This window comes from Clarias gariepinus, chromosome 17 (assembly GCF_024256425.1).
Source record: "Clarias gariepinus isolate MV-2021 ecotype Netherlands chromosome 17, CGAR_prim_01v2, whole genome shotgun sequence".
NCBI classification, from domain to species: Eukaryota; Metazoa; Chordata; class Actinopteri; order Siluriformes; family Clariidae; genus Clarias; species Clarias gariepinus.
In genome coordinates this window covers 29435758-29460000 of record NC_071116.1, presented here as the reverse complement: position 1 = coordinate 29460000, position 24243 = coordinate 29435758, and the positions used below count along the sequence as shown (strand labels likewise).

The window sequence follows — 24243 nt, the reverse complement described above, 5'->3', positions numbered from 1 at the left end:
AGGAGCCAGAGGAGGCGGGGCTGAGGAGTCAGAGGTGGGGCTGGAGCGGGGAAAGCGAGGCAGGTAGGGTTTGTGATGGTTCGACAGAGAAGGAGGGAAAAAATTACCTACAAGGAGAAAAAAATAAATAAATGTAAACAAGTCTCTTTAAAAAATATGAGCTAATAAAATACATCAAAGATGAGAAGTGAAGTTTTTTTTGGGGGGATAGCTACACTACTGCTGCGTGTGTGTGTGAGAGAGAGACAATTACCGGTCTGGCAGGACGGCAGCTCGTATACAGATCTCTGGTCAGGAAAGTAGGTGACCTCGTGGTGACCCCTGTGTGGTTTGAGGAGCTGAGAGGGGTCTGCAGGTCCTAACGCTGGGCTCTTCGGGGGAGAACCCGTTTTCCTGGGAGCAGGAAGAAAGAGACAGGCCTGTGCTTAGTGTTCTAGAGCGTTCTACAAATTAAGCCTGAGCAAAGAAAGTCTGATTAAACTGGTGAACAAACAGAGCCAAAAGTAACTAAAGACCTGAACCCGACACCATAACAACCCCTGAACACCCATCTGGAACAGTCCAATAACCACCTAAGAACTCGCAGTAATCTCCTGGAACACCTCTCGGCACAAACGCCACAATTGCAGTTGCATAAAAGCAGTACGTGTTGGCCTAGCAACCACCCAAGACACAATAATAACCCCCCAACAACCACCTTAGATATCATAGTAACCACCTGAGACCACGGCACCCACTTAGCAACCAGCTCGGATACCACGGCAACCATGCAATACCATATTCATATCTCTGAAGCGGCGACAGCCTACCATCCGCCCAAGGCACCGCGGCGACAGCAGAGCATCTACCCGCTTAACAAACAATTTTAAGATTTAATTAAAAAGTATAATCAAGATTTTGATTTTTAAAGGAATCAGCTCATTCAATAAACTGGAAAACCTCAGCAACCACCGAGCAACACCCTAAACCACCTGGGACACCATAGCAACTGCAAAACATCACTCAAACACTAGGGGGCACCAGTTGCACAACCACTCTCTGACTTCAGTAAATGCACTTTAAAAGAAAATGATTTGAATTCACGGTTATTTATTATTTTATTGAGTAACCTGTCCAACCTTCATAACAACTGAACGCACGTCTTTTTTTTTTTTTTTTTGCTGGTCATCACCTCCGCCTTGTTACCAAGATTAGAAGATTAACCTCTTAATTAATTTCAGTTTTATACAAAAATTTTAAATAAGTAGAAATAACATTTATTAAATTGACCTCCAAGATCTAAATGTCTTTAAATAAAAAAATACTAATAATAATTAATAAAGAAATATAAAAAAAATACATACATTTATATTATAAATATTCTATATATAAATTTAACCTCCAAGATCTAAATGAAAAAAATAAAAATATATAAATATAAATACATAAATAAAGTAATAATAATGATAATATCTTAGGGCCTGTCCACACGGAGACGCGTTTCGCTGTATACGTATATACATTTTTTATCGTATTGGCGTTTCGTCCACACGGATCCGGCGTTTTAGGAGACTGAAACCGCTATTTTTTGAAACTGGGTCCCAAAGTGGATAAATCTGAAAACGACACCCTTGCGGTTTCGTGTGTACGGCCAATCCGTATATTTTGTGAAACGATGATGTCATCACATCACGTGTCGGCTGCGTCACACGTAACAGCAACACCAATAATGGCGGACTACATGATTGTGTTTGTGTTTCTACAAAGCCTTCAGCTTTATTACAGCAAAATCTATTGCTTCTATGCAACTGTTATGAGAAACAAGCGATTATGGACAACACCATCTTGGTTCGTATACAGCGCGCAAGGTTATGCGCATGCTCAAAGTCTTCTTCTCCGTGTATAGTGCATCTCTATGGCAGAATTACAGCGCCCCATACTGGTCTGGCACATATACTACACCGTTTTCAGTGGTTTCGTGTGTACGCAGATATTTCTTGAGACGACGCCGTGTTTACGCAAAAAAAAGATCGGATAGAGAACGCACCGGCTTCGTGTGGACGGAGTCTTAGTGTGTGTGCGCGTGTGGTGTCTCTCACAGGTCTTGACAAGTGGTCGTTAATCCGTCAGTCATCTCCTTCATCACTTCATCCTGCTCATCCTGCTCTCCTCCTCTGGGCACAAGGCGAGTAGGGGAGGAGCTCTCTGAGGCCACGCCCTCCTGCTCACCAACACCCAAGTCCACAGCTGAGGATTTAACTGCCCCCACCTTGGGCAGGAGGGACGGCCTGGTTCCTGAGCAGACCTTCTTATTCCTCATTCGGTACCTTGGAGGAGGAGAGATGGACAGAAGAGCAGTGACATGCTGTGTGTTTGTGTGTGTTGCGTGGGTGTGCATGTGTCTGCATGTGTGTGTGTGTGGGGGTCAATAAAGGAACAGAAAAGAAGGGAGGAAAAAAAAAAAAAAAAAAACTCCTCCGTTCACCATGTGCGCGCGTGTGTGTTATGTAAGCGGTTTTCATTTGTGCAGACTGATCTGTATGAACGTGAACATGTGTAACACAATGACACACATTTATAAATAAATGCCCCCATGTGCATGTGTGCATCGGAATTTGTGTGTGCGTGCTTACTTTTCCAGCTCGTCCTGGGTGTGGGCGAAGGTGCAGTTGACACCCCGTGGGCAGGTTCCTTGCTGCCGCAGGTCTCTGCACATACTGGTCTTATATTTACTGTTGGGTTGAGACTGTCACACACATAATTAAATCATTAATTATTTAATTAAACAAACTCAAATGGAAACTTCTTAAAAATTTATATTTTCATATTTTACTTACTTTAAAACATTAATAATTGAAATGTTTAAAAATAAAACGCAATACCAACATTACAGTTGACATTTCTTTTACTACTTATCTCATTCATCCATTTAACATTACATTTAATAATTTTTAGTTTATAAAATTATTCCTTTTATTTATTAAAGTAGTAAAAAAAAATAAACGCTTCATCAGACACTAAAGCTGCATCCAGAATTCTGTTTTTCTATAATTAATAATTCTACAAATTCTGTACGGTGTATCTTCGGTGTTCTCAGTTCTCTCGTGTGTGAGATCAGGTGAGAGAAAATCAGGTGTTTTTCTCCCACTCAGAATCTGCCCTAACGAGGAATCATCACTGACACCACAAACACACACACTAGTGAATCTACAAAGTGTATGAGATTTTTGTCACCACAAAGGTTTTTTTTTTTTCAAACTTGTCAGAAATGCACTAAGTGACTGCACAGACATTTTTTTTTAATCTTCTGACCAATCAGCAAACGGCAGCAAAAAAAAAAATAGTGATTCTTTTTATGGAGGTAATATTTCCAAGGAGATTTAAAACATACTTTAATAGTCACGTCACTCAAACTTTCACAAAAAACAACCTCCTCCTCCTCCTCAACTGAGTTTCACCACCTTTATCTCATCTGAATTACTCAGAATAAATCTGATCCAACTGAGGCTTGTTAGATGATATGAAGTCTAGTGTTACATTGTTTATTCTCCCCACATTTACAGAAAAAGTGATCCGGACTGCAATTCTCCATTTCAATGTTGCAAAAAGTTTTTTTTTTTTTTTTTTTTTTTTTTTTTTTTAAACGATACACACTGTGCAAAGTGCCTTTCAGATCAGGTGAGGAGTTTGTCTTTACCTGAAACGTTTCATGGCTTTTTTTGCTGTAATTCTGGATGAACTCAACGAGACCATGGACCACAACCTTAACCGCCAGCATCGCTGCCTCAAGCTCCTCCCACGAGGGGATGGCTGCGTCTATGAGCACACAGAAAGAGACAGGAATTATTAAAGGGTCCTCAAACCCTGTGGTGTATGCACCCAAACACATGTGTATGTATACACACACTCACCCAGATTCTGATCAATGCCAGCCAGGAGTTCTAGCGGAGCTCGGAGGATGTTGAGGTTGGCCGGGTCTCCGGTTCTCTGCAGGACGATCGTCAGCTCCTGCACGCTCTTCGCAAAGGATTCTGGGGACTGGAGCTGAAACGAGGGCGTGAAGGAAAAAAAAAAAAAAAAATGGAACAATTTTTATAACTGCAAAAGGAAAAAAATATATACATTTTAAACAACGTTCAGTGCATATGAGTGCAGCAGAAACTGTGTGTTCTCAGACTATATAACTCGATTGTGAGATCAGATGAGAGAATCAAATGTTTCTCCCATTCAGAATCTGCCCTAACGAGTAATCATCACTGACACACAAGAAAAGTGAAAATGTTTTAAACTTTAAGACTGCTTTTAAAAGGGCATTTTTAGCACTTATCAGAAAACACACTGTTACACAGCACCGGTTTAAAGGCGTCTGTGTAGGTGGAGATTTTATATTCCTTTGTTTGTTCTTAAACAATAAAACAAATTAAGTCTTTCCCATCAGGAAAACAAAATCTATTTTTAAATGTACTTATGTACTATAATTAAAAAGGTATAGGTATACAAATAATGTAACAGTCATAAATAACATCAGGTGTACTTTTTCCTTTTTTTCGTAAATAAATTAACTTGTTTTTGCATTACATTTTCAAAAAGGCAAATATATATATATAAAGCTAATGTATCTATAAATGTAATGGGAAAATGTCCCCATGAACCCTTCCCCTGAAGCCCCACCTCTGATGCCCTCTATTGGCTACGACATTACATACAAAAATTCACGTCAAACGTGCATGAGGCGCACTTCAGACAAAATGTGCCCATGAACCCAGCCTCAGAAAGAAAGCACGATTTTAAAAAAAAAAAAAAAAAAAAAAAAGAAGGACGTGGGCGGTACCTTGTCTATGATGGACTGCATGTGTGATTTGTGGACGAGGTCGCCGTACAGCAGAGATGACCACTGCTCAGGTGAGATGCGAAGCCCCGCCTCCATGGCGATGTGGACGATCTGGGCATCGTGTTCACGTCTCAAAGCATCGTACGTCCGAAACTCCTCCTTCAGCTGCATCAGGGAGGAGTCTTCATCACGCTTCGTCACCTGAGGAGACGAGAGGAAGATAAGGATCTGACAGGAGATGAAAAGGAGTGTGTATTCACTCACAGTGCGGTGTGTGTGGCGTTCTCAGACTATAAAAACAACTCGTGAGAGATCAGGTGAGAGAATCCAGGTGATTCCCCCGCTCAGAATCTGCCCTATGAGTAATCATCACCGACACCAAAACACACACACACACTTTCTATATTTACGATTAGAAACCCATCGTCTACTCCTCTTACAACTCCAGCAGCAAGAAAAAGCGCACCGGTGCATTCTGGGACAGGGGCAACATTCCTGCCCTGCCAAGCACGCTCGTGTCACGATACAACACACACCCCGTCTCAAACACTTAAGCCGTACTTATGTCCTGTCACCCTGCCATCACATCAATCAACTTCAGCCTGAGGTAATAAAGTAAGGAGTGAAACTAATAAAACTAATAAAATAATCAGTGGCAGATTAGCATTCGCAGCCGCGCTGCTCCTCTGACCTTAAAGCAGGACGCTCGGTACAGCAGCTGCACCACATGACCGATGCTCGTCTTGGAGGCCTGAGGGAACCGAGCTTCCAGCTTCTGGACCACGAAGAGCACCAGGACCTTGCGGGAGAGCGCCGAGCCGTCCTCCAGGGCCAGGAGCACGAGCTTCAGGGCGTCCTCCTGCATCGCTGTGTGTCCAAAACATACACAAAATGCTTAGACACAGATTTAATCACTTAAAACGGTAGGAGACTTGAGCGCCTGGTGGTCTCAGACTGGTAAAAACTCATTTATGAGATCACATGAGAGATTTTTCTCCCAGTCAGAATCTGCCCTATGAGTAATCATCATCAACACCAAGCTGGGACAGAGAGGGGGGACCACATGGGGTGTCTGGGAATCGGAAGGAGGACATGGTGCACCTGGAGTGAGAGAGTGACGTCTCGTGCACTGTTCATACACTAGCTCATGGACCTTAATAAATAAATTAATAAATTAATTATTTTTAAAAAATAAACCAGACACCCCGTCCATGTGAGAACCTTTAAACCCCACAGCGTAACACTCACCAGGCCCGAGGAACTGACACCCCCGCGCCCTGACGGCAGCCCACAGGTTGGCGGAGAGCTGCTGTGGGTTCTGGTGCTGCAGGATGAGCTCGGTGATGGTGCGTTCTCCCAGAGAGCGAGCGGCCCGCAGCGCCCTCACGCGCCCCTCCTCCTCCACCAGCTGGCAGTTCACCAGGGTCACCAGTTTCCTCTGCATGGGCCGACTGAGCGTGCTTGCACTCGGAGAGACCACGCCTTTCATACACACACACAGGCCAGGGGAAGTACATGTGGTCAGGCTGCATTAGTTACACTTAAGCGACAGCATTAACTCTCTTAGAGAGTTTTAATTTAATTTATGTAAGAAAATACTAAGAAAAGTAATTAGCTCCGCCTACTTTACGCTGCGCTGTTGCCATGAGGTTTGTACAACAATACTGTGATATAAAACATTGTGCATTGTACTGCACACTGCCACCACAAGAGCCACATTAACCTGCTTAGCTTTAGCTTCTCTACACACAAACACACATTTTATTGCCTATGAACTGCTTTGCAATGAGAAGAACATCTGAAGCTCAACAGCAGACCAAACGTAAACTCACATTTAAAATAAAACTGATTTTTTTTTTTCTTCTTAAATTTAATAATCCTGCACGTCCTGGTACAGGCAGAAAGCCTGACACGCTACGCTACATCAATGACGCACAAACATCAACCACAAAACAGGCAAACAGGAAGCACTCTGATCTACACACTCACAGCGTCCTAACCACAAGAACAAAAGCACACAGTGTAGCACATTCTCACACACACAGGGAGAGAGAGAGAGAGACGAGACTCGTACCTTTCCCACCGGTGATGGGCTTAAGGTACAGCGCCAACTCTTCCACAGACGTCCTGCACACGTCATAATGCTGCAAGTCTTCATCGCTGTCCAGAGACACACTGTGGCTTTCAGGAACCTGCACACACACACACACACACACACACACACACACACACAGCAAATAAGAAAACTCAGCAACCCATTTGTCTTACATCAAAACTATTGATCTAAACCACATGTCCAGAGGGACATTAATTTCCCCCACCACACACAAACAACACCCCTCCTACAACTTTACCACAGGAGCTATTTGTAGCTGCCCCACCTCATCACACCCCCCACACAATCATGTGCTCAATACATCAACCAAATCTTTCCTCCCATGCCACAACTCCCACGTGCCAGACCACAACACCCACCTGCTAACGGAGACCCAGAATGCCCACCTGGCTTCATGCCACCCTAAAGGCTGCACACACACCAGATGAGAATTTCCCCAATAATTTTTTCTTTAAACACGTCAATTATATTTCACGAACCAGTAAACCTCTGACAGAATATTTCACACCAACAATGGAAATTCGCAGCGGTCGATCGACCCAATACAACCCCACAACCCACCTCACCCCCGACAAAAACGCCTCTGACCAATCACAGCGCAGCTTGTTGGAAAGTGTTGTAAATAAAAATATAATCACTTGAAAACATTCCACAAAGCGGACCGAAGTCATTTATAATAAAAACGACAGTCGGAGCGTAGCGCACAAAAACATAACACTACGTTTATTCCTGTAGATCTAAGAATAATATAATAATTCCTAACAGTTATTACACTACGCACTGATACAGAATGTTAAAGTGTTTCATCTATCCACTATCCCAGAACCCCGCCCCACGGCTCACCTGCGCCCCCACCAGCAGCAGTAGGGCACGGTTGACGGGCAGCAGCTCGATGTCGATGCTAATGGCGGTCTGGTCGAAGGGACAGGCTTTACGGTGCAGTTTGTGAAGGCAGGTCTTACACACGGTGTGTGAGCAGCCCAGGCTGATGGGTTTGTGTCCGCCTGCGTTAAACTCATTTAGGCAGATGGGACAGGACAGGAACTCCGTCCACTGTGCCGCCTGTACAGGCATCCTGGCACCTCCGGTGGGGCGTTCACGTGCTTACGAAGATCACATGACGCCCAGGGACAACTGCTCACACACACCTGTGGAGAAAAACACACTTGTTTACATGAATGTTTATTAATAAAATGATCCTGTATGAGAGACGGAAATCACCAGTCACCTCCCCATACATCACCACGTTACTTCGGTGCCAATTCAAATAAATTGCAATTCGATAAGTATCACAATTACATAAATTTTCAGATTCAATATTACATTTCCCACCTTAATTATTTCTAAACAAACTTAGCAAATAATTTACTTCAACCACACAGGACGTGTGAACAGAGTGCGCCACCTGTAGGATTATAAAGGAATACAGGAGGTTTTACCACAACAAATACCTCTAAAGTTTCAAAACTCAACCCAACAGGGAGCACGCGGATCCGAGCTTGTTTTCCTCAGAACATGATTTTCTACTAATTAGCACTTACAGTGTGATTCGAGACTAATGCAAGTGGGTGTAATGAAAGGGTTTGAGACTAATGCTTGATTTTTGATAGTTTAACACCATAAAAATGCATCGCCGTGCTTGGTACAGAATCATTTATAGCTGATCGGGTAATTAGCAGTGATGCGTCATTCACAAACGATTCATTATTTTTGAACGAGTCTTTAACGTGACTTAAAAGAATGAGCAGTCTCAGAGTAATTCGTTCATTTTCTACTGAACGTGCATGCGCAAAGCATCACAAAATCTCTGTAGGTTATGTACAGGAAACAGAAATGAGTAGTTCCTCTCATGAGTCTTCTTGTCCGAGTCGTTCGTTCATTTGTTACGCGACTCCTATAGATGCTATACAGTACAATAATAGCATCTACAGCTGTCACGTAACAAAGGAACAAACAACTCGGACCAGAAGATGAGAGAGGTGAGCTGCGGAAAAGGTAAGTTCATAGATAGAAGAAAAGAAAATACAGGTAAAAAAATAGATATAAAGAAAAGAAATAAAAAGTGAAATAGCTGACAGAAAAGGTAAAAAAAAAAAAAGAATGAGCAGAGAGAAAAGGAAAAAAAGAATTAGGGAAACAGAAAAAAAAAACAGGAGAAAGACAATCACCCTAGAAAGACAGAAGAGATGAAACCCAAAGACATCAGAAGACGAGAGAAAGGAGAGACAGGGGGAACTGGAGACCAGATGACGCTGGGACAAGAAAAATGAGGGGGGGGGGGGGGTGCAGAGAGAGACTTATTAATATTACTATAAAAACTACTTTAAAATGTGCTTTATATAAAGTCAACCTTTAATCTTTCCTACTTATTTTTTAAATCAACTGTTATTTTCTTGTGACTTATTTCTGAGCTTAAGCAGTTATAATGTTAATATTCATCCAATCAAGCACCTTTTAATCTTAAATCTTGAAAGACAGAAAGAGAAAGAGCGCGAGAGAAAGAATTCGGTGAAGGAAACTAATAAAAGAGAGAGATCTGTGGAAAAGTGAGGACCACGTGGCGTGAGCCACGTGCTGCGCGTGCACACTCCTCCACACCGCGTGCTCCTCACCTCACTAGCCCCGTGAGCGCTAACTGTTACAGACGGCTCGCGCCACTGTTACCTTTAGTGAACTAATCGAGATAAATTAATTTTATGAGCTTTATAAACTCTTTCTGGCCGCAGCGCGCTGGTCTGGGGGACAGTGACGAGACGCTATTTTACTCTCTTTCTCTCTCTCTCTCCCTCAGTTACGGGAAATTTACCCTCATTTTTTCCTTCATGCCGAGCTCGCGCGCTGTGGTCCTCCCCGGGTCCGCACACCTCACGGTACAGAGCGAGCGCATGTTCTCTCTCTCTTCCCCTCCGGAACACGGAGAAAAGTTCTCTATCACAGACCCTGTCACACACCGGGACTATAAACGAGCGCCCGGTGCAGAGTGCGGATCCCAATCTCACTCCTGACTCACTACACAAGTGCCCTACTGCGCATGCTCCCGCGTGCTATGTAGTGCGCTTTATATCCAACAGGAAGCGGTTTGGGATTCGGACAAAGTTTTTCTTCTTCGGTGGATCTCAGGAGTCTCAGCACACCGCCCCTAGCGAGACGCTCGGAAGCTGCACTTCCGGATACGGACTAGCTAACTTCAAAAAGAGCTTAGCTGTAACGTTATGTGAAAAAGTTTAGGTACTAAGTGCAATATTACCTCGGCATACGAATTTAATCCGTTCCGGAAGCGAGTTCTTGAGGCAAAATTTTGTACTGCGAAAATTTTTTTCTTCTAGTAAATAATGTAAATGCAGATAATCCGTTCCAGCCACCCAAAAATATTACAGATTTACTTCATTATGATGATAATTTTGTGTGTGCCCTGCGATGGATTGGCACCCTGTCCAGGGTGTACCCCGCCTCGTGCCCTAAGTCTCCTGGGATAAAGAAGATGGGTGAATGAGTAAACGTTAAACCTCACTTAATTTTAACTTAAACTTTGATTCCTCTTGGCACCGGTTGTGTTAAAAACCAAACTGAAACTGGTTCCCTCTTGCTACCGTCCTTGATAACATTCTTGGGCCCCATGGTGCTATTTCTTTACTAAATCTTGCACAAAATGCGAAAAAGAAAAAGCAACAACACACAAAACAAGGAAACCCCCTTCTCTTGGCTTTACACTGACACAAACAGATTCTGAACGGCTTTCAGACATACGCGCAACTTAGCCGGCGTTGAGTTTGGCTCGGTTCATTTTTACTACATTCATTGTAGTTTGTATATTGTTATTTTTGACAGGAAGACATAACCTCAAAAAGGCATAAGTGTTTTTCAGAAATACTCCTGCATCAAGCAAAGACAACAATAACTTTAATTTACATTTGGGCAGACGCTCTTATCCAGAGCGACTTACATTTTATCTCATTACACATTTGAGCAATTGAGGGTTAAGGGCCGCGCTCAAGGGCCCAACAGTGGCACCTTGGTGGTTGTGGGGTTTGAACCTGGGATCTTCCAAACCGTAGCCCAATGCCTTAACCACTGAGCTACCCCTGACCCTTTAATGAACTTAAATAAATGTAAATGTATTTAATACATTTATTTACTCAGTAAAGAGATAAATCTTAAATTACTGGAATGTTGTAAAGAACTGTCCGACACATTATAAAACCCTGAAGAGATAGTCCTGACCCCTCAACTTCACACCTTCACAGAATGTGAGGATGTGGGCAAAAAAAAACCTCCAGAGAGAAATAACTTAAAACTATTGGTGATGTTTCATTGTAAAGAAAAATCCCCAGTAAAAATCAGAGCTATGTTTAATAGTGAAAGTAGAAGCATTTACACACACACACACACACACACACAAACAGTGTGATGAGAACTTACAGGATTGAGATTAAACAGCTGTGTGTCCATAATAAAACCACTTGCTAGCGACGCTCGTCCGAAAAAAAAAGCCTTCAGTCTGCAAAAAAGCATAAATATTGGACTTTGGAGAGATGGAAAAAGGTCATGTGACCTGATGAGTCCAGACTGAGCCTATTCCAGAGTGATGGGTGTGTCAGGGTGAGAAGGGAAGGACATGAAGCGATGCTCCCATCATGCATAGTGTCCACTGTACAAGCCTCTGGAGACAGTGTTATGATCTGGGGTTGATCAGTTACTCAGGTCTAGACTTAATAACGTTATGGGGCAAAAAAATGAAGTTAGCTGACGACCTGAATGTACTGAATGACCAGGTTATTTTAGGAGAGTATGTTATTCTGATTACATATTGTATTATATATTGCATTATGTACTGTATGTATCCACTATCTGTGGTCTGCTGGATCTTGTGAATTTCCCCATGGGGATGAATAAAGTATCTATCTATCTATCTATCGTACATCCAGAAAGGATTCACAGGATCACTTTTTCCACATTTTGTTATATCACAGCCTTATTCTAAAATGGATTAAATAATTTTTTTCCCAGAATTCTACACACAACACCCCATAATGACAACATGAAAAAAGTTTACTTGAGATTGTTGCTAATTTATTTAAAAAAGAGAAAGAGAGAGAGAGAGAAAGCACATGTGAGAAAGCACAGGTACATAAGTATTCACAGCCTTTGTCATGAAGACGTTCTGAACCACCAGGACTCTTCCTAGAGCTGGCCGGCCATCTAAACTGAGGGATCTGGGAGAAGGGCCTTAGTCAGGGAGGTGACCAAGAACCCGATGGTCACTCTGTCAGAGCTCCAGTGGTTGTCTGTGGAAAGAGGAGAACCTTCCAGAAGGACAACCATCTCTGCAGCAATCCACCAATCAGGCTTATATGGTAGAGTGGCCAGACGGAACCACTCCTTAGTAAAAGGCACATGGCAGCCCGTCTGGAGTTTCCCAAAAGGCACCTGTAGGACTCTCAGACCATGAGAAACTAAATTCTCAGGTCTGATGAGACTCTATGGCCAATCTACCATATAGGCCTGATTAAGGCCCTTCTTCCCCAATCCCTCAGTTTAGATGGCTGGACAGCTCTAGGAAGAGTCCTGGTGGTTTAGAACTTCTTCCACTTACAGATGATGGAGGCCACCATGCTCATTGGGACCTTCAAAGCAGCAGAAATCTTTCTGTAACCTTCCCCAGATTTGTGCCTCGAGACAATCCTTTCTCGGAGGTCTACAGACAATTCCTTTGACTTCATGCTTGGTTTGTGCTCTGACATGAACTGTCAACTGTGGGACCTTATATAGACAAGTGTGTGCCTTTCCCAAACATGTCCAATCAACTGAATTTACTACAAGTGGGCTTCAATTAAGCTGCAGAAACATCTCAAGGATGATCAGGGGAAACAGGATGATCAGGGGAAACAGGATGTGTCTGAGCTCAATTTTGAGCTTCATGGCAAAGGGTGTAAATACTTATGTACATGTGCTTTCTAAATTTTTTATTTTTAATAAATTTGCAAAAATCTCAAGTAAACTTTTTTCATGTTGTCATTATGGGGTGTTGTGTGTAGAATTATGAAAATAAATAAATTAAATCCCTTTTAGAATAAGGCTGCAACATAACAAAATGTGGAATAAGTGACGCCCTGTGAAAACTCCCCGGATGTACTGTAGATATCTATTAGTTAATTAGCAACAGTTTGGCCTTTGACTTAAGATCATCTGTCATTGGTTTGACTTACAACGAGGTATCCTGATAGTTTAATTTATGCTAATATTATTTTCTTGTTCAAGACTTATTCCATCCCTTGTCCTTTTAACTTCTTGTTATTTTTGTATATACATTGTATATACAGAATCTCAAATCATTATTTCAAGATAGTGTCATTGTTTAGGCGTGGTGTGAAAAAAAGTGTAGTTCCTGTGCAAGTTTCTAATCAACATCATAAGCGTGTTATATATATATATATATATATATATTCACACACAATTTCTGATGAGTCACATGACACATATGACCTAAATAACCAAAATTATGTGGCCAGGAAGAAACCGACGCCCAGCCCGCATACTTCCTCATAGACAAAATGAACAGAGGCTCATGCTGTTGTACCAGACTAACTTAGTGACTTAGTGCATCGGGAGATTTTATAAAAAAAAAAAAAATCAATCTATGCATTTATCATTGATTTACACAGCGGCAGAATTGCTGAGATAAAATAATGTCAGTGTGTAATGTTCAGTTTCTATTCATTTGCATATTTTTGAGATCTTACAGGGAAAGTCGAATTCTTTCTCTTTATTAAGCAGATACCAATAAAAGCAATTTTTACAACTTGAAATCAATCTCATAATCTAAAATATTTTATTGTATATGTAGCTATTTTATTTCAGGCAACTTACACACAATCTCATAATTTAATCTACAATCTGTACTGTATATTCAACATGAAGCTGTTTTCACATTAACCCATCACTCCTATCTGTCTGAGAGATCCAGGACAGCTTCTGCTGCTCGGAAGAAAACGAAATAAACATTTCACTCGTCATCACGCCGCATCTGCTGAAGCATGTAAGTGAGTAATGACATGCGGCGCTCATCACGACGCAGAGACTCATCCGACTGCTCGGCTTTTCTAGCCTCACTAACAGAAACCTCACTGCTGCATGGAAGGTAGAGGCGTCTAAAAGGAAATCTAAAAATAATTTATAAAAAAAAAAAATAAAAGATCAAAAAAGACAAAACCATGTGGATTAGTTTCATAATTAAAATATCTGACGTATGTTCAAGTAATCTCCTGCTGCCTTGAGTTCCGGAGGTGGAAAGTTCACACGTGGCATGTTTGTGGTGTTTGTGCGAGTGGTTTTGAATCGGAAAAAAAAAAAACTGACAGCGTGAGAAAACGTACTGCTTAATGCTTACCTTCGTGCAGACGTCACAGTCACACCAACAAACGACGTGCTCTTGTTATGTCATTGTGACGCAAGCGTGTTTACGAGATTCTTTTTTTTTTTTTACACACGAAATATGAGCTACGTCTGCAGAAATCCGCTTTCCGCCGTGTAACTGCGTGCTAATAATAAAGCAAAGCCTAATTATACTCCGACACAAACGCCAAGGGCACCACGATGCAAGCCGAGACCCTCACTGACGGACCTGTGTGTTAAAAGGGAAACTCGTTCCTCCAACGACAAACCCCAGATTGGCCCGTCTTAAAACATGAACCCCTGGAGTCAGAGGGCGTGGAGGGGGGCGAGGGGGGGCAAGGGGGGCGTGTGGTGGTTTCCAGATCACTTTACAAGGCTCTTAAAGTTCACCACAACAAGACTATTACCACTGTGTTAGAACATCCTGTCCCCTCCACACACACACACACACACCAACACATACACAAATACACACACCGAGCTATCTCAGCCATCAGACACCTCCTGGTGCATGATGGGACAGCACAAAGTGTCCATCGCCTCTCCCTTGAGCACTTCCTTTATACTGCATTTCCTTATGTTACTTATTATTCTAAACAAAAGAGACGCTTCCTCATGAACGGACACCCAGATCTGATTCAAAAGAATCGACTCAATCAAGTCTCTAGCTTGTCGGTCTTTTTAGCATGTTGCAAACCTGAAACCTGCTCGCTGCTCCTTTATTCTGATCACTTCCTCTCCTGCAGTGGAACTTTTCACTTTCACTTTTCTGTAACGCTTCTGATTCTAATAAACCAGTTTGTGATTCATACAAACTTCTCCACCTCCTGTTTCTGAGAGAACAACCAGAAAAATTATAATAATTCCTAAAAAACACTGGAATATTAATGTCTGAGGACACTTCTCGGAAATGCATATCAGCACGCTTATAACGCAATACCATGATTTATTAATGGTTTATTAGCGAAATAAGATACAATACAGACCAAAGAGAAGTGTTGACTATCAAATAAAAAAAATCTTAAACCACAAAAGTGAAAGTATAAAGGAAGTTCGACTGAGAGAGAGAGAGAGAGAGAGAGAGAGACGAATCATTCAGCATCTGAACTGAGTATGTGGCCATAAACTTTACGACTTGTTCTACACAGTCTCTTTAAACTTTAAGAGTGTGGAATCATGCAATCGATTAGTCATGCCAAGGCATTTCATTGTGGGTGTGTGTGGGTGTGTGTGTGAGAGAGAGAAAAAGACTGGAAAACTGTATTTCCCAAACAAATAAAATGTAAGAGTATTTGCTTTTAATTTTTGGGTTTAAACATTTTTTTTGCTCTAACCCTCTAGCGTGCATCACAAAACTACAGGGGCGGAGCTTGTAGCGGGTAAGTCGGCGGTTCAGAGGATTCGTTTGCATTTTTGTCTCTGTCTCGTACCTGTTCGTGCAAAAAAAATAAACCTTTTCTGATTAAAGCTGCAGTCTGTAATGCTTAATTTAGTTGCCAGATCTGTAATAATTACACGTATCTATAATGATGTCTAATGATAAGCTGGAAAGCTGCATGTGCTAGAAGTTATATATCAGTCATTGTGGAGTGATACGACTCTAGACCATATGTTCTCTCTCTCTCTCTCTCTCTCTCTTTAGTTTTTTCCTCTACTCCTATTTACAGTTATTTCTGGGCCTGAAACATGTACACATATGGTGTTATGTTTTAATGAAGTCATTCCCCAGTATCAGCATTTACTTTTAGTCACTGGTTTACCCTAGTCAGGGTTACACACACACACACATTTATAAACTTTTTCACACACGCCCACACACACACACACATACACACACACAGAGCGAGAAAGAGAGGTAATCACCTGAAGAACCTGGGGGAGTCCCATCTGAATCCATTTACAAATCAACCTGAGTCTCTTTAGTGCATGTAAGTGTGTATTAGTTCACATCTGTATGCAATAAGTAAACTTCCATGGATATAATTAGCCTATATGTGTGTGTTGATGTGTTTGTTTTTACAGCCCACAACAATAACTGCCTGTATTTATTTATTCAATTTGGTCCGAATCCCTCAAATGAAATGAATCCTTTGCTTGCAGGTGAAATTTTTTATGAGCTATAAGGGACACTTCCTCATGAACCACCCTTATTATGAAAGTCACATAAACATGCCTACATGCAAAAACATCTGAGACAAGCAATTGGTTTAGGGCCAATAATACCTTATGTGATAAAAAAAAATCATGCATTGGAATAATTAGAATATTGTTTTATTCACTATTATATTTTAATAATAAAGCAAACATGGAGCAACAGTGTAATATGATATGTCTAAAATATACTTTCAGTTAAAAAAAAAAAAGCATTATACCAGAATGTAAATCATAAGATCACACTAAATGAATGAATCACTAAATCAGTTAAAAAGAAATGCTTGCAGAATCTGTCCAAAAGCTGCCAACTTTATCAATCATAATGATCTCCACTCCATAAACACAGACAGGTACAGAGACAGAGACAGATAAACTTGTGCATCACTCAGGATCTTCTCAGCTTTCTTATCTGATCAACACTGTGAAGACCATGCATTTATTTTTTATTTATTTTTGTACTTCCTGATGTTGCATGAGAGAGCAGAGAGACAGCTGTGTCCTGGCTGAGAGTAACACTGAGAGAAACATAAACAAAGCAATTCCATGCATATAGACCTTGACTTACCTTAGATCAGGGTGACAAATCATTCTTAGGATTAATCCAGTGTTAGAGAGAGGGGGGGTGGAGGGGGGTGAGAGGGGGGCAGGAAGGCACTTTGTTCCCGTGTAAAACTCCTGGACGCCACAATAATAACCCCAGACTGCCAGCAGTCATTTCTATCAGGCTGAAATGCGCGTCCACTCGGGCAGGCGCGCTCCCGCGTGCTCGGCGACGCGCGCGCTCACGGGTGTACGTGGTGTATCCCTCCGCCGTGCGCGTGCGCGTCACACCAGCGGCCCCCCGGTACAGGCTGTGGTAATGGGGTTCAGAATAAAATAAAATCACTGGTGTAGAGGTGTGTGTGTGTGTGTGTGTGTGAGAGAGAGCTGAAGGAGCGCGCGGTGTGTGTGTGTGTGAGGGACTAGTTCCCCTCAGGTGGTGTAAGGATCTCAGGTGTGACGCGGTGAAGCCGGAACGAGCCGCTTTTCGAGGCGTGGGCCGAGCCGCTGTGTGTGTGTGTGTGTGTGTGTGTTATTTAAAGAGACACGACGTGATAAAGCGCACACTGAAATACTTAACAAATAGTGTGCAATGTTTCCTTTTAAACACTCTTCAGGACCCCAGTGTGTGTGTGTGTGTGTGTGCAGGAATGATTCTTCCCAGACCTGGTGGGGTCCAAGTGATCACACACTCTGCCTGCTTCTCTCTAAAACAGACAGGTTATAAAGGATGTAGGTTTATAACATGTATACATCCTTAATTGTTTTACACACACACACACACACTCACACACACACACTCACTCATCGTCAATACCACTTTATCCTGGTTTAGATTAGATTAGATTAGATTAGACAGCACAGTGGCTTAGTGATTAGCACTGTCGCCTCACACCTTCAGGGTCCAGGTTCGATTCCCGCCATTACATGTTTCCCTTGTGCTTGGTGGGTTTCCTCCTGGTACTCCAGTTTCATCCCAAAAACATGCAGATTAGGCCAACTGGCGCTCCCAAAATGCCCATAGTGTGTGTAGGTGTGTGTGTATATACATATACTGTATATATATGCATTTTATAAAGTCTATCTATCTATCTATCTATCTATCTATATATATATATATATATATACACACACACACACAGAGTCAGCCAAAACAATGTATACTGTACACACTTCAAAATTAAACTATATACGTCTCTCATCCCTCTGTGCTTGGTGGGTTTCCTCCTGGTACTCCAGTTTTATCCCAAAGACATGCAGATTAGGCCAACTAGCGCTCCTAAAATGCCCATAGTGTGTGTAGGTGTGTGTGTGTGTATATATGCATTTTATAATGTGTCTATCTATCTATCTATCTATCTATCTATATATATATATAAACACACAAAGTCAGCCAAAACAATGTATACATATATATGCCTCTCTTCTGATAATCACATGATCGCATCAGCGGTGGTGTGACTACTGACATCTTTAGAGGAAACATAATACTACACATTTTCTGCCATCAAATTCGAGGTTTAAAAAAGGGCGTAGATACCAACTGTTATGTGTATATATACAGAGTCAGTCAAAGAATTTATACACACTTTGTGGACTCAAGTCAAGATAATATAATAGAAGATAATATGCTCAAGTAACATGATATACAGAAATAAAGAATAAATATGGGTGGAATATAGTACTGCAATGATAAATATAAGTTAGAGATGGTGCAAAGATGTATTGTGGATGAAGCAGTGCATACAGGGTCGGGGAGACTTAGGGCATAGGGTGGGGTACACCCTAGACTGGGTGCCAATCCATTGCAGGGCATGTAAACACATATACACACACATACACATACACACACATACACACACACTCATTCACACACTACAGCCAATTTGAGAACGACAATTAGCCTAATCATCCTGGTGTTCCACTTCTGTTTGGAGATCTCGTCATGGATGTCCCGTGTGGTCCGCTTTATGGTTCCACTTTACCATGAAGACGGTTCTGGCCCCGGCTGATGCAGACAGCTGTTCTCTGAGGACTTGTGACTGCAGTTACTTAATAGTTCAGGACTGGAATTTACTAGTCTAAAATCATCATGCAGAAACAGGTGGATAGATTCTGTTAATGTTCACTAATTCAATTCAATTTTATTTGTATAACGCTTTTAACAATTGGCATTGTCCCAAAGCAGCTTTACACAATCAAAAGAATTATTTAAGTCTGGATGAAATGTGAATTTGTATGAATCAAAATGGTCAAATAGTCCCTGGTGAGCAAGCCGAGGGCGACAGTGGCAAGGAAAAACTCCCTGAGATGGTAATAGGAAGAAACCTTGAGAGGAACCAGACTCAACAGGGAACCCATCCTCAGAGAGCAGGAATTGATCTGCATTCATACTGTGTGTTAGTTGGCAGGCAGTTCAGCATAACAGTTGATGTTAATTGATGTTAATATGGAGTCCAGTTAGTTATTGAAAACTCAGGTAGACTTGTATGAAGTTCCAGTCCTGAACTATCGAACGGTCAAGTCCTCAGAGAAACAGCTGCCAACACCAGTCGAGGCCAGAACCGTCTTCTGGGTAGAGAGAATCATCCCCAGACACCAGACGCATCCCAAAGAGACACACGGGACGAGATCTTCAGCCAGAAGCGGGGCACCAGGATGGGTCAGACAGGTCCGGAGGGCAGAGGGAGTCAGGAACGACATGTGTAGCTCGACAGAGAGAGGGAAGAGAGAGGGGAAGAGAGAGGGGAAGAGAGAACAGGAGAGGAGAGATAACAGTTATGTCTGGTCACAGTCACATAATGTATAATGTGAATGTATATTGAGCAGGTCTAACTATAACATCATAACTAAAATGGGAGGAGCCAGAAGGAAACACAGACATGAGGGCTTCCTGAGATGTAAAGCAAACAAACACCTCACCATCAACAAACCTGAGTGATCAATGAGAGTGAGGAAGACAGCATCTAAACATACCAGTTCACCATAATACTCTACGTCCATGAGTCCCCCAGATCTGCTCCTTTACCTATGGCTAATCTATTTATAAAAATGCTTGATTAAATAAATAGGTTTTTAGCCTGGACTTAAACACTGAGACTGTGTCTGAGTCCCGAACACTATTTGGAAGACTATTCCATAACTTTGGGGCTTTGTAAGAAAAAGCTCCGCCCCCTGCTGTAGTTTTAATAATACGCGGTACTGATAAGCAGCCTGCATCCTTTGATCGAAGTAGGCGTGGCGGATCGTAAGACACTAGCAGTTCGCTCAGGTACTGCGGCGCGAGACCATTTAATGCTTTATATGTCAAGAGTAGTATTTTAAAATCAATTCGAAATTTCACTGGGAGCCAATGCAGTGAAGATAAGATAGGTGTGATGTGCTCATATCTTCTGGTTCTAGTGAGGACTCTCGCTGCTGCATTCTGGACTAGCTGAAGCTTATTTATGCATCTAGCTGAACAACCAGACAGTAAGGCATTACAATAGTCCAACCTAGAGGTGATAAAAGCATGAACTAGTTTTTCTGCATCGTTTAGCGACAGTATATTTCTTATCTTGGCAATATTTCTGAGGTGAAAGAATGCTATCCTGGTAATATTATCTACATGAGCTTCAAATGAAAGGCTGGAATCAATAATCACACCGAGGTCTTTTACTGTTGCACTTGACGGAACAGAAAGGCCATCTTATGTTCACATGTAAACGTTAACATCAGAATGAGGAACTCATCTCAGTGACCTTTGACATGGTTGTTGATGCCAGTTTGAGTTTTTCAGAAACTGCTGATCTTTTGGATTTTTTTTTCATACACAGCAGTTGGTAGAGTTGGCACAGAATGGTGCAGAGAAACTTCCAGGGCTTTGTTTTTATTATTATTATTATTATTATTATTATTATTATTATTTCTGTTTATGTACTGTACATGTGATATTACAGAAGAAGAGGAGAAATGCACTCATAGATTTTAAAAATTATTCTTCCTGGTGGCTAAGTTAAAGGGTTTGAACCCCTGACTTTCCAATCAGTAACCCAGAACCTTTGAACTGTTTGAGTCACCTCTGCCCCAGTTAGTGCTGTTGCCTAACATCACCAGGATGGGGTTTGAATTGCAAACTCCTTACACACACACACACACACACACATAGACCAGGAGTGAAATTCAAACCCCCATCCAAAGGTTCTGGGTTACTGATCGGAAAGTCAGGGGTTCAAGCCCCAGCACTGCCAAGCTGCCACTGTTCAGCTCCTGAGCAAAGACCTTTACCCTGTCTGCTCCAGGGCGATGTGTCCTGGCTGCGCTCTGACATCAGCTTCCCAACTGGGATATTTAAAAAGAATCATTTCACTGTGCACAGTGTGTGTGTGTGTGTTTATGTGTGTGTGTGTGTGTGTGTGTGTGTGTTGTGATGAGTTGGCACCCCAGGGTGTACACCACCTTGTTCCAGAGAGTTCTCTGAGATAGGCTTCACGCCCAAAGTACCCCTACACAGGACAAACGTACAGAACATGGATGGATTTAGGACAGGGTGGCTGGGGTTCGAGTGGCTCCTTTAAAAATCAAGCATGACTTCTTTCAACTGTTTTATCATTTATAAACAGCAAGTTTATCGTATATCGTAACTCAAATAATCACTCTTTATAACCTTGGTGAGCAGAAAAGCATCTCAGGGATTCACATCAGACTTTATAAGGGCTCAAACAGCAGCTGTAGATACCAAAGGGGACAAATACTTATGCATGCCAGTGTTGCGGTGTGGTAATACTAAATGATTTGCACTGTGCAATACAATTATTCACCTCCTGACCACAGCTGGGGTTTATTCCCTAACAAACTGTTTTTTCTATTCCCGCTTCTGATTTGTGCCAAAAGTCTATAAGAACCGTATGATTATGTAGGCGTGACATCATCCAGGTAAATTAATGAATAAACACTTTTATCAACAATTCTTTAAAAAGATACTTCACTGATTGAATGTATTAAACTTGAAATATTTTATTCCTTACTCTTTACTCTTTAGTGTAATGCCCCCGTGTGTCCACAAAGCACACTGCAGCTCAGTCAAAAGTCTCTCCAGGCCTGATCCACTCCTGTGTAATTAACATCTGCACCTTCAAACCCTGTATGGATGATTTGGTTCAGAGTAGACTTTCTTTATTGTATTAACTGCACACGCTGTGCAAACACCACGTAGCCTGAGGACATGAAGCACGCGTGTCTGTAGGACATAAGACATAAGTGATGTAAGTTGATTGCTTTAACCTTTGTACGTACAGGATGCAGGTCCGGGTGGAATGTTTTCATTGACTGTATAATCACATTAATAGCCTAAATATTGCTGTTGTTAAAATTAAAAGGCTTCAAGCCAAGTTCAGGACTTAATTCCCATAAGGACTTAAATGTAAAAACAAACTTTTTCACTTGAAGCCTTCTGGTATTCACTCACTCACTCACACACTCACACACTCATCCTCTATACCGCTTTATCCTGTATAGTATTAGTATTCAGAAGGAAAATTCACTCTCTCACTCCGACTCATTTTCTATAAAGTTTATCCTGTACAGGGTCGCACGGGGCCTGGAGCCCATCCTGGTGCAATCGGGGTAGAGTGGGCCTTTAAAAAAAAAAAGATTTTACTGAAATGCATTTCCTGTTACACAGCTGCACTTTTGACCCCAGAGACGAAAGGTGTAAAATGGACGATGAAAGTTCCTCTTTTAGTCTGTTTCCTCTCAAGGTTTCCTCCTTGTGTTGTCTCAGGATGTTTTCCTTTCACCACGACACCTCCGGCTCCCTCATTAGGGACAAACCGATAAAGCTACACATGTATGCACGTCGCAGTTTACATACAGAATTTTTTTGAAAATGTTGATTGTTGTTCAAAGCGCAATATAAATACATTTGAATTAAAATAAAAATAAATTTGCACGTAGGTGTAGATATGGTGTACTTTCATTCCAATTTCAAGGCGTCCCATGAAGCTCGTATTTCTGTATTCCTGTGTTTTTTGGAGGAGACAAAAAAAAATCTTTCTGAAAGTGTAAGTGAGTGATTTCATGGGTTAACCTGCCATGTATTTGTGTGTAATGTGTTAATGTACACACCAGGGGGCGTCACTAGTCTGTACTACTCAACTGAGTGTCTGCAAACTGAATTCACATTGATATTCCCTCAAATGAATATCAGTAATCCGTAAAAATGCATCTCTGTACATGAATCTCTTCACAGCGTCGTGATCATTCAGATAAATCATGAATTCTTTGTAGAAGATGATCAGTGAAATGTGTCCTCACGTTTCCTGCGTAACTTTATAGTTACATTTAAGATCAATCAAACAAGTTCATCACTTACGTTACAAACAGCCATCTCCATCATCAGGTTCTCTTTACTCTCTCTCTCTCTCTCTCTTTTGAGTTTGACAAAATAAAAGCTTGTCATGTTAACAAGACCTCCTCTGATTTGAAGACAGAAAAAGTAAAGTTAAAACCTTTATATCTTTTTGTCTGTTACAAAGCGCTGACACTGGAGACTCCTTCCATACATATTAAAAGATCATTTGTTCTCCTTATAGAAAAAAATACATGGAAAATCCGTCCTGTGAATCCGCTGTTACTATAGAAACCATAACCTAGCTTTTAGCACACGTGTGTAATATAAAGCTGCACTACTGTCGACATTGCTGTTAGAGAAAACTAATCCACTCTGTCTGACCAATCAGAATCCAGACTTATCTTATCAGAAGAATCCACACTACTGAGTGAACCCTATATATATATATACATACATCAGTTACAGCTTAAAGTGAATGTGCTTCATATTGTCACACACACAAACACACACACACACACCCTGGATTAGAGCTGATCATTTCCAGCCACAGCATGTTGAAGCCCAGAGTTTTGGTATCACAAGGTTGGAATATTTTCGACCCTTAATCCCAGAGTTCTGAGACGAGTGTGAGTAAATCACATAGACAGAGACAAACATCTGCCCCCGCAGGGCAATAAGCCCCCGCAGTGCCCGGCTGTGGCTGAGTGATGTCGCAGATGGAGAAAGGTTACATGTCCGTGCCGATCCTGGGCTTGAAGGTGGACTGCAGTTGCACAAGGTGTTACGCTGACTACGACTGGCCCGCTGAAAAACATTACAGTCATTACAACCACTCGGGCGTTTAAGGGATTAAGAGGCTCCGAGGAACATTGTTTACCTGTGTGCTTTAGGATCGTCTAG

At 41.8% G+C, this 24243-nt stretch overlaps 1 protein-coding gene across 4 annotated transcripts in view; it reads right to left on the bottom strand.

Annotated features, from left to right (window-relative positions):
* rc3h2 (ring finger and CCCH-type domains 2) overlaps positions 1-17154 on the bottom strand; it is a 23458-nt gene extending 6304 nt beyond the window's left edge. For 2 of the 4 annotated variants that reach the window (XM_053476238.1, XM_053476242.1), the window contains exons 1-12: positions 9733-9869; positions 7770-8074; positions 6885-7002; positions 6059-6292; positions 5502-5677; positions 4811-5011; positions 3891-4023; positions 3677-3795; positions 2613-2725; positions 2079-2306; positions 254-393; positions 1-107 (exon numbers count right to left, since the gene is read on the bottom strand). The exon at positions 1-107 is cut by the window's left edge and continues 294 nt beyond it. In XM_053476238.1, coding sequence (XP_053332213.1) covers positions 1-107; positions 254-393; positions 2079-2306; positions 2613-2725; positions 3677-3795; positions 3891-4023; positions 4811-5011; positions 5502-5677; positions 6059-6292; positions 6885-7002; positions 7770-8000 — 1800 coding nt within the window. In that variant the 5' untranslated portion in view covers positions 8001-8074; positions 9733-9869. Of the gene's footprint in view, positions 108-253; positions 394-2078; positions 2307-2612; positions 2726-3676; positions 3796-3890; positions 4024-4810; positions 5012-5501; positions 5678-6058; positions 6293-6884; positions 7003-7769; positions 8075-9732; positions 9870-14313; positions 14439-17037 lie in introns of those variants that run through there. The other 2 variants (XM_053476240.1, XM_053476241.1) reach the window with 2 other exon arrangements.
* Positions 17155-24243: the final 7089 nt, after the last annotated feature.